Here is a 16,722-nt window from a genome sequence, read left to right as displayed (position 1 = left end):
GAAGGCCCCGCCCCTATCACGTGCCCTGAGCTCGACAGCCAATGGCTCACCCCGGCCCAGGAGGCGCAGGCGCAAAGACGCGGCCGAGGTCTGCTTGGTGACGTAGGCGCGCTCCCGGCGAGGGCGGGGCAGCCTGCCGGGGGTCGGGAGGGGGACGCAGAAGAAAAAAGAGGCGGGAGGGCGCAGAAAGTCCTTAAAGGGGCCGCATGTACGGGCGCCGGGGGCGGGGCCGGCCGGGAAACTGAGGCCGAAACGAAGTTCCGGTCTGGGCCTCAACGCCACGCCCGCCCGGGGGCTCGCGGCCAGGTCCCTTCACCTGCAGAGGGCCGGTGAGGACTGCCCAGACGGGAGGGCGCGGGCCCCCGCCCCCGAGCTCGCCCCGCGCAGGGCGCCCCGAACCCCGCGGCACCTCCCCGCTCCGGCCGCGGGAAGGGAACCCCTGGGCGGGCTTGGGGGTCTTCGGGGCCCACCTCGGCGCCAGACGCACAGCAGGTACCCCTGGGTCCGGGCTGGCCCTGGGCGGAATGAGAAGCAGAGGCGCCGTCCGTCCTGCCGCCGAGGTCCGCAGCCTGGAACGCAGGGGAGTGCGAGGTCGGCTGCGGACGGACGGACCTGGAGACCGGGCTTGGGAAACCGTGGCTTCGGAGGAACGTGGTGTGGACCCCACTCGCGGGGCGCCCGGCACAGGCCACGCAGAGCAGACGCCCGACTGGGCTCCCGGGGCTGGGTGCAGGGCGGGGGCCGGCGGCGGCGGGCCGGGGTTTCTTTTTCGGGGGGATGGGCGTGCCCTTGCATTACGGTGGTGGTAGCTCACAACTCTGTTAATCGTGGTTTTTACAGGGTGGGTTTCACGATGTGTGAGTTATATCTCAGTAAAGCAATTATTTTAAAAAGGAAAAGAAGAGGGACTCCCTGCGCCGCCCCTCTCTGCAGCACCAGCTTCTGTCCCTGGGCGTCAGTGGCTCCCAGCTCCTAGCTTGCAGCCAGCCCCGAGCCGCTCCTCCGCCTCACCCCTTCCTCACCCTGCCTCTTGCTTCACGGAGCAAGCTGTAGCCAGACCCTCCCTCAGCGCCCCTTGACCTGTGCATCAAATCCCCGGCCTGTGGCTTCCTCCAAGGCACCCATCCAGCAGTTTCCCTCTGTCTTCTACAGCATGGTTTTTTTTTGTTGTTGTTACTAGTTCTCATTAGTATAAAAGGGTGCCGTTTCTCCCATACTAACAAAACCCTCTCTTTATCCAACTTTTCTTACCAATTGCTAAGTCCAGTCTCCTTTACACTGCCCCGGGGTGTCCTCGCAGCCCTCAGGCTCAACAGCACAGCCAAGCTGCCTGTCCACTGCCCTCTGTCCATGGCCCTGCAGTCTTTTTTTTTTTTTTTTTTGAGACAAAGTCTCGCTTTGTCACCCAGGCTGGAGTGCAGTGGCACGATCGCGGTTCACTGCAGCCTCCGCCTCCCGGGTTCAAACGATTCTCCTGCCTCAGCCTCCCGAGTAGCTGGGATTACAGGCACCCGCCACCACGCCCAGCTCATTTTTGAATTTTTAGTAGAGACGGGGTTTCACCATGTTGGTCAGGCTGGTCTCGAACTCCTGACTTCAGGTGATCCGCCCGCCTCGGCCTCCCAAAGTGCTGGGATTACAGGCGTGAGCCACCGTGCCTGGCCTGCCCTGCATCCTTCTGTTCGCTTGGACCAATTACCTGACTCACTTGGGCTTCTCTCTCCCTCTCACTCCATGCCCATTTGGTTTGCAAATCCTGACAGCCCTACCTTCAGAACACATCCAGATCTGAGCACGTCCCACTGCCTCATTGCCACTGCCAATTCCTGGCCACCCCTGCAGCGGGTCACTGCCGTCACCTTGTCTTTCCCTTGCACCCTGGTACCCCTAGACCATCATGCAGCAACCAGAGGGACCTTTGAAAGTCTAAGGTCAGATCACAGGATTCCTCCACACAAAATCCTCCGACAGCTCCCATCCCAGGGCAAGGCAAAACCTGTCGTGGCCTGTGTTTGCCGCCCCCTACATCCCACCGGTTGACTTCTCCAGCCTGCTCTTGCTGCCACACGGCCTCTGGGGAGCGGATCCCTCTGCCGGGAAGCTTCTGCCAGTATCCACAGAGTTCCTTGCCTCCTTCCAGCCACTGCTCATGTCTCACCCTGAGCAAACACTTCTGCACCCTCTCGCCTCCCTGGCTCAACACCCCCCATCCGTTTTCTAAACCTGCCGTGCTTGTTCCCAGGGCACTTCTGGCCCTGGTGTCACACAGACTTACTGTCTTACTAGGTGATTCGCTTTTTTCTCTTCACTCCTAAAACATACAGTCCCTGAAAATAGGGATCTTTGCTTTGTTTCATGAAGCCAGACAAAAAGTAGGTGCTCAATATTTGTTGAATGCTGGATAAGATTACAAAGCCAAGATAAATCATGATGAGAGTTAGACGATATTTTTGTTTGTTTGTTTTTGTTTGAGACAGAGTCTTGCTCTGTCGCCCAGGCTGGAGTGCAGTGGTGTGATCTCGGCTCACTGCAACCTCTGCCTCCCAGGTTCAAATGATTCTCGTGTCTCGGCCTCCCAAATAGCTGGGATTACAGGCGCCCACCACCACGCCCAGCTAATTTTTGTATTTTTAGTAGAGACAGGGTTTCACCATATTGGCCAGGCTGGTCTCGAACTCCTGGCCTCAAGTGATCTGCCCGCCTCAGCCTCCCAAAGTGTTGGGATTACAGGCATGAGCCACTGCACCAAGCCAAGAATTAGAAGATAGTTCTAAAAGACATTTTAAAAGAACCAACGGAAACTTAGAGATGATAAAACCCAAGGAGGATAAACAAAGAAAACCACCCAAGGCACATCTTAAGTTGCAGAAAACTAGTGACAAATCTTAGAGGCAGTCAGATTAAACAAGGCGTATGACATACAGGCACAAAGAAGCCAAGGATTTCTTGTCCCCTCCTCCCCCTCCACCCAAAAAAAAAAAAAAAAAAAAAAGCCAGAAGAAAATGGAACATCTTTAAGGTGGTAAAAGAAAAAATACTGTCAATCTAGAACTGTATATGCAGCAATATAGCTTTAAAAACTGAGGTGATATAAAAGCATTTTCAGACAAAAGCTGCATGAATTATGACCAGCAGATTTGCAGTCCAGGAACTGTTATAGGATGCTCTTCAGATGAAAGGAAAATGATACCAGAGGCAAACTTTATAAAAGGAATGAAAAGTTCTGTAAATACTTTTTTTTTTTTTTTTTGAGACGGGAGTTTCACTCTTTGTCACCCAGGCTGGAGTGCAATGGTGCGATCTTGGCTCACCGCAACCTCTGCCCCCTGGGTTCAAGCAATTTTCCTGCCTCAGCCTCCCGAGTAGCAGGATTACAGGCACGTGCCACCACGCCTGGCTAATTTGTGTATTTTTAGTGGAGACAGGGTTTCACCATGTTTGTCAGGCTGGTCTCGAACTCCTGACCTCATGATCTGCCTCCTGGAGGTGGCAATACCTTAGATGAGAGAAGGATCTAAATCTGCAGGAAGATATACCATATTCATGGGTTGAGGACTCAATATTGTTACGATTTATAAGTCCTTGTTATGGACTGAATTGTGGCTCCTGCCTACCAAATTCCTATGTTGAAGCCCTAACCTCCAATGTGACTTTATTTGGAGATGAGGCCTTTAAAGAGGGGAACGTTAAAGGAGATTCTAGGGATAGAGCCCTCATCTGATAGGACTGATGTCCTCGTAAGATGAAGAGACTCCTGAGATGTTTGTGCAAGGAGGAAGTCCACCACGAGAGGTACACAGTGAGAAGGGGGCCGTCTGCAAGCCGGGAAGAGAGGCCTCACCGGGAGCCAACCCTGCCAGCATCTCCTCTAGAACCGTGAAGAAATAAATGTCCATTATTTAAACCCGCTAGTCCGTGGTCTTCTGTTACGGCAGCCGAGCAAACTAATACCGTCCCCAAATAGGGATGATAGGTTCACTGCAGTTCCAGTGACAATCCCAGAACACTTTTTACAGTGTTCAGCAGACACTGATGAGTTGATTCTACAACGTACGTGGAAATGCAACAGACCTAGGACCACTGAGACCACTCTGAAAAAGCAGGACTGGAGGACTCATCATACCCCCTGGTTTCAAGATTTGCCTTAAAACAGCAATAGTTAAGATAATTGGAGTTAGGACAAGGATAGACCTAAAGGCCAGTCTAACAGAAGATAGTGTCCAGAAATAAACCCCAACTTACATAGCCAGGAATTTTTTCTAATGGAGCCAACATTATTCAACAGGATAAGAAAGGTCTTTTTAACAAATGGTGTTAGAACAATAGAGTAAACATACGGGATGGTGGGGAATCATCCTTAGGCTCTTCCTCACACAACACACACAAGTTAAGAGATGTGTTACAGACTTAAACATAAAAGCCAAAACTGAATCTTCTGGAAGATATATTATTGCAACCCTGGAATAGGCAGATTTTTTTTTTTTAGAACATAGAAAAGCATTAGCCACAAAAGAAAGAATAAACTGAACTGCACTAAAACTTAAAAAATCTGCTGATCAAATGACAGTCAATAAAGTATAAATACACATATCCCTCAAAGGATTTGTACGTGAGGAATCCCTACAAATCAATAAGATAATGCAATTTAAAATGAGCAATAGACAAATATGTAAATTACAATCAGCGCATCAGGAGGTCAAAATCAGACATCAAAGAAAAGCAAGGGAAAATCACTGTGGCCCCAGTGCACACCCACCTGAATGACTAACCTGACAACACCAAGTGTTGACAACAATGTGGGGCCACTGGAATCTTCACACTGCTGCTGGAGTGTAAAACACTACCACCAACTTTGGATAAATCTTTGGCAGTTGTGGTACAGTTAAACATAAACACACCATGACTCAGTTCCTTCTACTTCCAGAGAATTACTTCCCAAAGAAACGAAAATAATGTCTGCAAGAAGACTGGCACACGAATGTTCATAAGAGGTTTACTTATCATAGCCCCAAATAGGGAACAACCCAGATGTCTATCGAGAATGGATACGGGCCGGGCGCAGTGGCTCACACCTGTAACCCCAGCACTTTGGGAGGCTAAGGCAGGCAGATCATGAGGTCAGGAGATTGAGACCATCCTGGCCAACATGGTGAAACCCCGTCTCTACTAAAAATACAAAAATTAGCTGGGTGTGGTGGTGTGCACTTGTAATCCCAGCTACTCGGGAGGCTGAGGCAGGAGAATCGCTTGAACCCCAGAGGCAGAGATTGCTGTGAGCCAAGATTGCGCCACTGCACTCCAGCCTGGTGTACACTGTGGTCTGTGCATACATGGATTACTATCACTCCACTCAGCAACACTTAAGGACGGAACTGCTGACATGTGCAACAGGCATGAACCTCACAAGCGTCTGCGGAGTGAAACAAGCCAGACCCACCAGTGTCCACATTCCACCATCTGACACCTATGGAGGCACAGCTCACCTACGGTGACAAAAATTAGAGCAATGATTGTGTGTAGGGGTTGTGGATAACTCAGAAGGTACAAGGGGTCCCTTTCTGGGGCCATGGGGATGTTCCATACCTGGGCTTCAGTGGTGGTCACATGGAGGTACATTTATTAAGACTCATTGAGTAGCTTTTACTTGTATGTGCATTTTGGTGTATGTAATTTTTACCTCAATTGAGAAAGAGTACAATGAGATAACACAACCAACAAAACATCTCACATTCAAGACTCCCAGTGCCACTCGCTGGTGTGGATGTGGAGCAGATGGGCAGAAGTGGGTGCAACCCCTTTAGCAAACCGTCAGTGTCTGCTGAGTGGACACGTAGCCCAGCAATGGCAACTCCTTGGCATCTCCCCACAAAAGAATGATGCGTCCAGCAAGGGTCGCCTCCCGGAATGCTCACGGCAGCTTTACCTGGACACCGCCTGATGTCCACCGGCGGGAGAGGGGCCAGGCCGCTGCGCTTGTTCTGCCTGGAGAGCACAGGCCTGTAACCAGGCAAGACTTTGCCGTGCCAGGGCTGAGCCGCCGAGTAACGCTGAGCCACGGACCCACGCCATGTGGCTCTGTGTTCGAGGAGCTCAGGGCCGGGGTGCACCACTCCGATGATGACTGACCAGGATATTGACCGGGCAAGGCCAGGGGCTGGGAACAGTCTGTTTGGTGGTTACATGCATGTTACACAGAAATTCGTTATGTGAACTTAGAATGTGTGTGCTCCAGTATGTTCTACTCGAGTTAAAAAGGAAAGAACAAGACGCAAGACAAGGAAAGCCCCTGCACGTGAGGACGGTGGAGGCCGGGGCGGCTGCGTGGCGGTAGGGCCACAGGGTCTGCTTCGGCCAAGGGCTGACCTGGGGACGGGCACTCCAAAGAACAGCACATGGGAATGTGGTGGGTTCCAGCTGGGTGCTGTGGAGGGGCCAGGGCAGCCACCATGGGGTAAGAGATGGGCTAAGGGGCACCAGGCTGGCCACAGGAGCTGCGACGGGGCACTGGAGAGAACGGGTGGGCGGTGGCGGGAAGGGCCAGTGGCCACAGCCCGCAGGCCTCCTTAGCCCAACCCTAGACTCAGCCCAAGCCGCAGGCCCAGGCTTGCTGGTGGCTGCAGCCTGAGCCCCCACCCCTAACAGACAATGGCCCGCGGGTCCCAGGAACCAGTGTCTGAGTCATCCAGCTGCAAGCCGGGGCCTCAAGACGCTGGGGCCATCACGCCTCAGGGCAGCGCCCGAGACGAGGACTGCGGTCCGGGCAGGAGTGGCCTCCAGCCGGCTTCTCAACTCCCGGTGGCCGTGGTGCCAGAAGCTACGCATATGCCCGCCATGCTGCCCGGGCCCCGGGGAGGAGCAGAACACAACCTCGGTGTTAGAAACGCACGGCAGCCTCGGCTCACACGGAAATGAGAAATAGAAAACCATTTTATTCGCATGGTTTACATTTACAGTTTATTAGCTAGTCAACATCAACATGCAAAAATAAGCACTAACTACAAACCTCTACGATACGGTTCTCTGTCAGCTACGGTGGTTCATTTGTTTTGAAAAGTCATCAGTACTTCTTTCAACTGAACGATTAATTTCTGTAATGGATAGCAATTAGACTCTACAGTTATGGAACCATCCGGCAAGGCCTCTGCAGAAACTTGGTCCCGTGGATTTCCACGTTATACATTCTCGAAGCAGGAAGTAAGGCGGCACACAGAGGGTGTGATATCGAAACGACGCAGCTACGAACACAGCCCCGCGATGTGATATCGAAACTATGCATGTACGAACACAGTCCCGCGGACACGGCCCGCGAGGCAGGCGGGTGTCCTCGAAGCCAGCCCCTGACGGTGGCGGCGCCAGGCGTTTTGGCAGCAGCTCTCGAATGAAGCCATAAGTGTCCCTCATGGCGCGGCATCGCGGGTCACTGCAGGTCAGTCCAGTGCCGCTGCCACCTTCCCCGGCCGGGCCACGGCCAACAGGAAGTGGTGAAGGACCAGCCCGTTCTCCAAGTCTCATCGTTCACAGAAGGAAAGAAACTGAAAACACAGGGAAATCACGCACTCCTATATTTTAAACGTTCTAAAGTTTCCCTCGGTGTTTAGGTCAGTCTTTAAAGAAGAGTTTCCTTCGCAAGTTGAAAGTACTTTTCAGAAGCATCAAATGGTTGACGTGTTACAAAATCCTACCAATCCAAATGTTTTCAAGTACAAACTTATGAAACCTTATTTTCTCTCTTCCTAAGAGTATTTATCGTTGCTCACTGATCTTTGGTCGCAAGAAACAGAAACGCCGCGGCAGGCTGGAGCGTGGGACAGGAGGAAGGCGTGGCCTCCCCGCCCGCTGCAGCCCGTCCCCGAGGCGTGCGCTTCACGACGTGGGGCCTACATGATGTACACCTTCTCGGCTTGTGAGAAGTGGAAGACTTCTTTGGTTCTCGGGCACACGACTTTATCATCTTGACGGATAGAAAGCAGAGACTGAAAAATAAAACCGGGAATGCATTAAGGCAAGCGAATACAACGTACACACAGATTTCCATGGAAAATCCCCACAATGAACCACCAGGGAATGACTCATCCTCTCAGGCAAAGTTCCTTCCCGAAGACACACCTGCCAAAGAAATCCCGGGGCCACCTCGCCTGTCCTTCCCACCCCTTCATCCATTTCAAATGAAGCTAAGGCAGGGTGGTGCGAGAGGACAGCCCTGTCCCAATGGCGACGTGTGCCAGCCTGGCCCCCCTGCCCTGCCCATCCCACACAGCCCTGTCCCAATGGCGATGCGTGCCAGCCTGGCCCCCCTGCCCTGCCCATCCCACACAGCCCTGTCCCGATGGCGACGTGTGCCAGCCTGGCCCCCCTGCCCTGCCCGTCCCACACAGCCCTGTCCCGATGGTGACACGTGCCAGCCTGGCCCCCTGCCCTGCCCGTCCCACACAGCCCTGTCCCGATGGTGACGCGTGCCAGCCTGGCCCCCCTGCCCTGCCCCCCTCACATTGTAGCCGTAGACGTAGCCATTGGGCAGCATCATGGGCGGATTGTTCTCGTTCATCACGTCGCCAGAAATCTTGCAGACCAGGCGGGAGTTGGCACAGTGGGCCATGGGCAGGGGCTGCGCCAGCTTGTTCAGGGAGCGGCTGCACACAGGGCAGTCAGGGCTCTTGGAGCTGCCGTCCTCCTTGTAGCACTGTCTGAGCATCAGGTCAAGGAAGGGTGGGGGCCACCCAGGGCAGCCGGGGTGAGCCCAGCCCCCTGTGGCCACTCTGCCCTGGGCTGCGTGCCCTTCTGGCTATGTGGGCGCCATGCTGACTACACGGGGCTGTCTTTCGAGGCACAGGAAGTGCTGCACTCGACAGCTAAACAGCCCCACTGAGGCCTCGGTGGAGACAAGAAGCCTGCGCCTTCTCACCCCGGCCTCCGGCACCAGGACCACAGGCACAGAGTGGCTCCGTCGCCCGCCGCCCTCTCCCCGGCCACGCAACCTCTCCAGGCAGGACGAGAGCCACCCAGCAGGGACGTTCTGCTGGCACCTAGGAACAGGCAGTGGGCAAGCACGCCAGCCCTCTCGCTCAGAGTTCCACAAAGAGGGGACAAGGGAGGGGGCCTGAGTCTCATTCATACCCCGGCACAGCCAGGTACCAGCGGCAATCCCAAAACACTCACTGCCCTCTGGGCCTGAGGCAGGTCACATGAAAGACATTCATAGGCGGGGACAGAGTCAGTTGCAGGAGGACAGTCAGTCACAGGTGGGGAGAGTCAGTCACAGGTGGGGACAGAGTCAGTCACAGGTGGGGACAGAGTCACAGGTGAGGGCAGAGTCAGTCACAGGCAGGGGGTGAGTCAGTAAGAAGCTGAGTCAGTCACAGGCAGGGACAGTCAGTCACAGGAGGGACAGAGTCAGAGGCTGAGTCAGTCACAGGCAGGACGGAGTCAGTCACAGGTGAGACAGTCACAGGGCAGGGGCAGAGTCAGTCACAGGCCAAGGCAGTCAGTCACAGGCAGGGGCGGAGTCAGTCACAGGCGAGGACAGAGTCACAGGCGGGATGGACTCAGTTGCAGGCAGGGACAGACTCAGTTGCAGGCGGGGGCAGAGTCTGTCACAGGCGGGAAGAAGTCAGTTGCAGGTGGGACAGAGTCAGTCACAGGAAGGAATCAGTCACAAACGGGACAGACTCAGTCACAGGCAGGGCCACAGTGAGTCGCAGGCAGGGACCAAGTCCGTTGCAGGCGGGAGCCGAGTGAGTCACAGGCAGGAACTCAGTGAGTTGCAGGTGGGATAGAGTCACAGGCAGGATGGAGTCAGTCACAGGCAGGGACAGAGTCACAGGCAAACAGAGTCGGTCACGGGCGGGACAGAGTCAGTCACAGGCGGGACAGAGTCAGTCACAGGCAGGGCAGAGTCAGTCACAGGCAAGGTTCTTGGTAATCACACAGGAAAACTAATCACACAGGAAAACTATTCTGAATGGTAATCTCCCAGCTGCCAGAACACATCAAAATCGGGCTTTTAGATCAATGCCCACGGCGGCCTCTGAGATGATGAGAGAGGAAGCGTGCCACTTCCCAGAGTGAAGGCTGCACGACGCATCCGAGGCCCCTCAACACGGCCCCACCCCGACCATCCAGACACCACGCAAGTGCAGCACACGGGAGCTCGGGGCTGTCTGTGGTGGGAGGACAAGAGTGGCAAGGTGCAGGGTCAGCGTGTTAAAACATGACCAAAGACGCCAACCCCAGGGCAAACCGCACTGTGCACGGGAGGTAGGATACGGTGTCTTGATGGCTGAGAGGCCGGCCTGCAGGGTGAGGGTGAACACAGAGTTGTTTCCCAGCTGGTGTAGTCGGTAGTTGTCGTACCGGAACTGCTGGATCAGCATCCGCCACCGTGCAGGGTCCAGAAGGTCCTGGAAGACAGAGGGCAGAGGGTCCTGGGGATGCTCCCAGGGAAGCTCCTGGGACAGCTTAAAAACGTGGGCCATGGTGAGGCAGGTGCCATCGGCCCACAGCCATCCCCCAATGACCGACACACTTTGCACTAAGGGTCAGCACAAAGCATAACTCCCTCAAGTGTTGACTGATACACACAGTGGGATGAGTGCTGACTTAACTCTGATTTCAACACGCAGTGGGATGAGTGCTGACTTAACTCTGATTTTAACATGCTGTGGGGTGAGTGCTGACTTAACTCCGATTTCAACATGCTGCAGGATGAGTGCTGACTTAACTCTGTGATTTCAACACACTGTGGGGCCGGTGCTGACTTAACTCTCTGATTTCAACATGCTGCGGGATGAGTGCTGACTTAACTCTGATTTCAACATGCCACAGGGCTGGTGCTGACTTAACTCTGCTACACTCACTTGTGAATCAACTTGAATGATCTGGAATGTGTGCATCCTGTGCACTGTGACAAAAAATAAGACTCACACAGCTGGAAGGACAGCTCAGTGCAGAGTGCCCCTCAGAGCATTAGGTGTAAAAACTCTTACTTCAGAGAAATCATGTATGAAATGGAAAACAGCCTGTCCATGTTAGGTTAAAGCATCACAGAACAGAAAATTAAACCTGATGAATGTCTGTCCCTAAATAACCTCAGGTTTAGACTTAAGAGAGAGAGTGTGTGTGAGCACAGGAGAGAAAAACCTTCACATCAACCCAGAAAGGCCACTCAGTCTCTAGCTTGGGGGGAGACGGCCACACCTGGAGGGAGGGGAGGTGGTCATCAGGGGACGTCACCCATCAGTCTCTGTAAGCTTCTCAGTCTCAGTTTAGGGTAAACACCACACTTAACTCCAACATTTTTAAAGGCTGTTTTTAATCTCATTTTTGTCTAAAAATCAAAGTCTACAAGGGAGGAAGCCCACAGTCCAGAAGGTCCTCACTGAGAAGGAACAGCTCCTGGCATCCTCACTCCCCAGGACTGGTTGCCTCTGGGCCTCTGGTGGCTTCTGCCATTCTCTGAACAAAATGCTTCCTTCTGTTTCTTGCCTGACCCATGGCAACGGGGCCCATGTTCCTGCCACGAGACACGGTTTTGCCCCCTGAATCTGGCAACAGATGAGCCTTGGGGCTGGCACTGCCTGCCTCCCTCTTTACCACACTGCAGGGCTGCGTCCGGTGAGAGGTGCATGCTCCACCCGGCCTAGGCCTGAAGTCTCAGCCCCCTGTATGGGTCAGCCTTTCCTGCATTTCTAACAAAATCCTCTCCAGAGCAAGTGAGAGAAACAAGGCGCCAACTCAATCCGGGAAGCTCAGACCCCACCCCTGAAGATCCTCATGACCTAATGATGATTTATTATGAGATGTCCCAAACGCCTGAGATCCAGGAGAATTCAGGCTGAGAAAGCTTCCAGCAGCTTTCAGAAGGCAGCAGGTCTGGGTCTGCCCAGGGCTTTGCAGTCCTTACAGGGTGGCAGGTGGGGGCTGCCGGGAAACACCCCTGCCTCTGACAGAGACTGGCGCCAGGCTCAGAGAACAAACTGTCAACTCCAGGAGGTTTTATCTGCTTCCCCCTTTTCCAGGAACTGAAACTGTTCCCAGTGTGATGAGCACAGGGGTGGGCACGGGGGTGGGTGCAGGGGTGAGCACATGGTGGGCACAGGGGTGGGCATGGGGGTGAGCACACGGTGGGCACGGGGGTGGATGCAGGGGTGACCACATGGATGGGCATGGGGTGGGCATGGGGGTGAGCACACGGTAGGCATGGGGATGGGTGCAGGGGTGAGCACACGGGCACGGGGGTGGGTGCAGGGGTGGGCACATGGGCACGGGAGTGAGCACAGGTGGGCACGGGGGTGAGCACATGGGCACGGGGGTGGCATGGGGGTGGGTGCAGAGGTGAGCACGGGCATGGGGGTGGGCAGGGGGGTGAGCACATGGTGGGCATGGGGTGGGTGCAGGGGTGGGCACGGGTGCAGAGTGGAGCCACTCACCCAGGAGCAGCCAGCTGCTGGGTTGGGGCCAGGTCTGAGCACAGGGTGCCTGGTTAGTGATGGCAGAACCCCCAACCCTACCCCAGTTACCACGGAGAGTCGGAGGCTCCAATATTTACAGATAAAATACAAAGCGTCAGCAAGAGAAAGAACCACGGAAGACGGTGCAGCCTAACTCCTGACTCAGGGGCTGCAGAGAAAGGAGAACCAGGGAAACAGGCAAGGAAGCTGGGCCCCGGCTGAACGCTCCAGGCTGAAAGGCTTCCTGAACCTTTCTCAATTGCTTTTTATTTTTTTTTTGGAGACAAGGCCCTGCTCTTTCACCCCAGCTGGAGTGCAGTGGCACAATCTCGGCTCACTGCAGCCTCAACCTTATGGGCTCAAGTGATCCTCCCACCTCAGCCTCCTGGGTAGCTGGACTATAGGCAGGTGCTACTATGCCCAGCTAATTTTCAAAAAAATTTTTTTTGTAGAGGTGGGGTCTCACTATGTTCCCCAGGCTGGTCTCAAACCCCTGGGCTCAAGCAGTCCTCCCACCTCAGCCTCCCAAAGTGCTGGGATTCCAGGGGTGAGCCACCACACACAGCCCTGATTCAAATTTCTTATGAGCAAAATGGGAGTCAAACAAGAAAAGCTTGTCTTGGCAGGCTGGACAGGCTGTGTGGCTGGGATGGGGCCCTCACGTCCCGCCCCATGTGTGGAAGCAGCTACAGACCAGAGACACACCCTGGATCCCCACCCTAGCATGACACCGACCCCAGGGACGCACGCCCTACCTTGTACGGGGAGATGTGCGTGTCGGGTGGGAAGGCCAGCATGCCCATGGCCTGGCGCACCTCGTCCAGCTGGCTCCCTTCTGCTTGGCTGAAGTGCTTTCTTGCATGTCTAAAAAACAACATTTTGGCACATTTAAGTTTGCATTTTAATTTTAACTTTTAGAGACAGGGTCTCACTCTGTCACCCAGGCTGCAGTGCAGTGGCACAGTCACAGCTCACTGTAGCCTCGAACTCCCAGGCTCAGGCGATCTTCCCGAGAAGCTTAGACCGCAGATGAGCAGCACCACACCTAGCTAATGTAAAAAACATCTTGTTAGAGACAGATTCTCGCTGTGTTGCCCAGGCTGGTCTCCAACTCCTGGGCTCAAGCCATCTTCCTGCCCCGGCCTCCCAAAGTGCTGGGATTATAGGCATGAGCCGCTGCACCCAGCCTGCATTTTTAAGTTGAAAAATCTGAGCTAACAACTTTTATGTCAGAGTCTAGGTACAAAGTAATCGCCTCACTCCAAGCCGACCTGCTGGGTGGGGCTGGAATGGCGGGAGGTGCGGCTCACCAGAGGCTGGAGGAGCAGCTACCAGACACTCCTTCCTCCAGGGGACAGGGCACCCAAGCCACACACACAACCCACGGAAAACACCAGAACTGCAAATGGCACCTGCCCCCGAGGCCTCTCCAAAGTGATTCTGGTTTACAAGGAACCCAAACCCTGAGGATTCCCACTCTCCCCGGATGCTCGCCCCCATGGACCCCGCAGCCCCAGCGGACCAAGAACGTGTAGTCTTCTCAACTGCAGTCCTTGCTGTTTGGCAGTGACGCCCAGCACAACCTTCCGAAGAACAGCCTCCCTCAGCCCACAGGCTGGACTCCCTGCAGATCCGGCCCAGCCCTCTCAGCCCTGAGCGTGCCACACACCACATGCAGCCACGATCTTTCCTGAGCCAACTCTGCGGGATGCACACAGGCCTACTCCAGGCCAGAACCCCACTCCAGTCTAAGGCTGGGCAACCAAGAAACCAAAGCAGAACATAACAGGTCCCTTTCAAGCTGACCAGCGGGCACCGGCTCACCCCCAGGGCCCCCATTCTCATACCCCCCACACACACAGGGTCACTGTCCCTCTGGCTGTCCTGAGGGCCTGCACCCCCATGTCCTGACCCTCACACGGGCCCCTGTGCACCCCACGTTCTCAGCCCTCAGGGCCCCTCTGCCAAAGCGACCCCAATGCACAGAACCAGGGGCCTCAAGTCCCATGTGTGAGTCAGCCCTGTGCTGTCCAGAACAAGGCATGTACCCAGGAACACAGGGCTGAGGAGGTGCCAGGCGCTCACGGTGGCCTTGGAGAAGATGCAGTGTCTGGCAGAGACTGGAGTTAGTGCAGGAGGTGGCCCAGCAGCCCCTTGATGGATAGCACGGGGACCACGTGGTGGAAGCACCACCAGGAGAGCCCGGGGCAGCAGGGAGTTGGGGGCGTCCAGGCTTGGGACCCAGCCTGGGGAGTCCACACGGCTGACCCCGCAGGGCGTGTGCAGGGCCTGGGAGTCGGGGGTGAATCCACACGGCCCACCCCACAGGGTGCATACAGGGACTGGGAGTCGGGGGTGAGTCCACATGGCTGACCCCGCAGGGTGCGTGTGCAGGGGCTGGGGACGGCCATCCGAGATTCCAGTGCCCATGCATCCCCCTCCTGGAGCGCGTGGGTGAGCGTGGGTCTGAGTCCAGGAGGAGCCCCACCCAACCTCCTCATTCCATCTCTGGAGACAAGTCACCCTTCGTCACACGCCAAGACGTGCACAGAACACGGCCAACGGGCATCTCACCTCCTCCCAGAGCTGCTGAAGAGAGGAAATTTAATCTCTGTGGTTGACATCTACAAGATCTCATTTGCATGACCTGGTTTACGCGTCTTATCTCACCATCAATCAAACCCCAGACAGACACTGTCCGCCTAACAAGCTGCCTCACCTCGCACCCCAGCTCCGTGATCCACAAATCCTGACCCCAAGACAGAAACAGAAAACCTAACAGTGGCGGCTGACTCTTTTCGGATCATTTGATGCCAGCATTCAGCCCCAACACACAGAGAACTGCAGCCGAGATGTGGGGCCCTCAGAGCAGGTCCGGGGAGAACAGCACGGTGTGCATCCACAGGACACAGAGGAAACAAAACCGTGACTTTTCTTTAACAAACTAAATGCAGCTAACATAAGAAACACAAAAACATCCATTTTTCTTTAAAAATATAAACACACGGGCCAGGCACGGTGGCTCACGCCTGTAATCCCAGCACTTTGGAAGGCCAAGGTGGGCGGATCACAAGGTCAGGAGTTCAAAACCAGCCTGGCCAACATGGTGAAACCCCATCTCTACTAAAAATACAAAAATTAGCCGGGCATGGTGGTGGGCGCCTGTAATCCCAGCTACTCAGAGGCTGAGGCAGGAGAATCACTTGAACCCGGGAGGCGGAGGTTGCGGTGAGCTGAGATTGTGCCAGGCAACAGAGCAAAACTCAATCTCAAAACACACACACACACACACACGGAGAGAGAAGAGAGAGAGAGAGAGAGAAAACACCCAGAAGACAAATTCCTAAACTGTGCCTGGCCAGGCTGAGGTGTGGGTGTGCGACAGATGGCACGGAGCTGCTCACACAAAGCCCATGAAGTACAGGCCAGGTCCCAGCCGCCTGGGGTCAGGGATTCACTTACTCATTTACTAAAAATTAAAGGCGTTAAAAGTTAATCACTAGCAGCTCATACTTTTGCATTTCGCAAAAACCCACAAATGCCCCAGGCAGGGCGGAGCTGCAGCCACTCCAGCCAACGAGGCCCCCTGCCCGGCCCAGCACGCTGGCTCCACAGACAGCAGGACTCACCTCGCCTGCCCCAGTGGACCCAGAGGCTAGGCTGCTGGCCTCAAGCCCTGTAGATGGTGCCCGACGCTCCAGCGCCATGTGGACCGTGAGTTCAGAGGTGGACGGGAAGCTCCTGCGGGCTGGGACCCTGGCAGCAGGTGAGAGGGCCCTGCCTGGAGCCCTCAGGAGACACGCGGCCAGGCTTCTCTGCCTTCCCTCTTGTCCAGCCTCAGTGATACACACCACCCTCTGGGCTCCCAGCCAGACACCCGCACTCCCTCACCCCACAAATGTCCTGCCGATGCCCCACCTGCCACCCCAGCCCAGTTCCCGTGTGCCTTGTGGGTGGCTCAGGGCCACGCTGAGCTGAGGCCGGACTTCCCTGACCAGGCCCTGGCACCTGGAGAACCACTCCCAAGATGGCCCCAGCAGAGGATGTAGCTCACACTGCGCCTGCCCCCGAGACACTGGGGTGTTGTTTGCCACACCTGCCCGGCTGGCGGCTGAGGCTTCGAGGCAGCACGTGTCTGCGTGGGGGACGAAGGACACGCACTTCCTGGGACCTGCCTGCTCCCCTGCAACAGACGAGGCCGCAGAGGGCACACTCTGAGCTCGGCTCAGACATTATGAGGTGGAGGCCCCGCGAGTCTCTAGGGCAGATTCTACCC

General features: G+C 55.3%; 1 protein-coding gene across 6 annotated transcripts in view; it reads right to left on the bottom strand.

The window, feature by feature from the left end:
- Positions 1 to 6,909: 6,909 nt before the first annotated feature.
- Positions 6,910 to 16,722, bottom strand: part of MAEA (macrophage erythroblast attacher, E3 ubiquitin ligase) — a 52,494-nt gene continuing 42,681 nt past the window's right edge. For 4 of the 6 annotated variants that reach the window (XM_004038321.4, XM_004038322.4, XM_004038323.5 and 1 more), the window contains 4 exons: positions 13,202 to 13,310; positions 10,264 to 10,397; positions 8,489 to 8,684; positions 6,910 to 7,973 (listed from right to left, as the gene is read on the bottom strand). In XM_004038321.4, coding sequence (XP_004038369.1) covers positions 7,878 to 7,973; positions 8,489 to 8,684; positions 10,264 to 10,397; positions 13,202 to 13,310 — 535 coding nt within the window. In that variant the 3' untranslated portion in view covers positions 6,910 to 7,877. Of the gene's footprint in view, positions 8,685 to 10,263; positions 10,398 to 13,201; positions 13,311 to 16,722 lie in introns of all 6 variants that reach the window. The other 2 variants (XM_055384313.2, XM_063705161.1) reach the window with 2 other exon arrangements.

This window comes from Gorilla gorilla, chromosome 3, assembly GCF_029281585.2.
Source record: "Gorilla gorilla gorilla isolate KB3781 chromosome 3, NHGRI_mGorGor1-v2.1_pri, whole genome shotgun sequence".
Taxonomy (NCBI): domain Eukaryota; kingdom Metazoa; phylum Chordata; class Mammalia; order Primates; family Hominidae; genus Gorilla; species Gorilla gorilla.
Note: the sequence above shows the minus strand (reverse complement) of the source record. Positions and strands in the feature narration are given on the sequence as shown.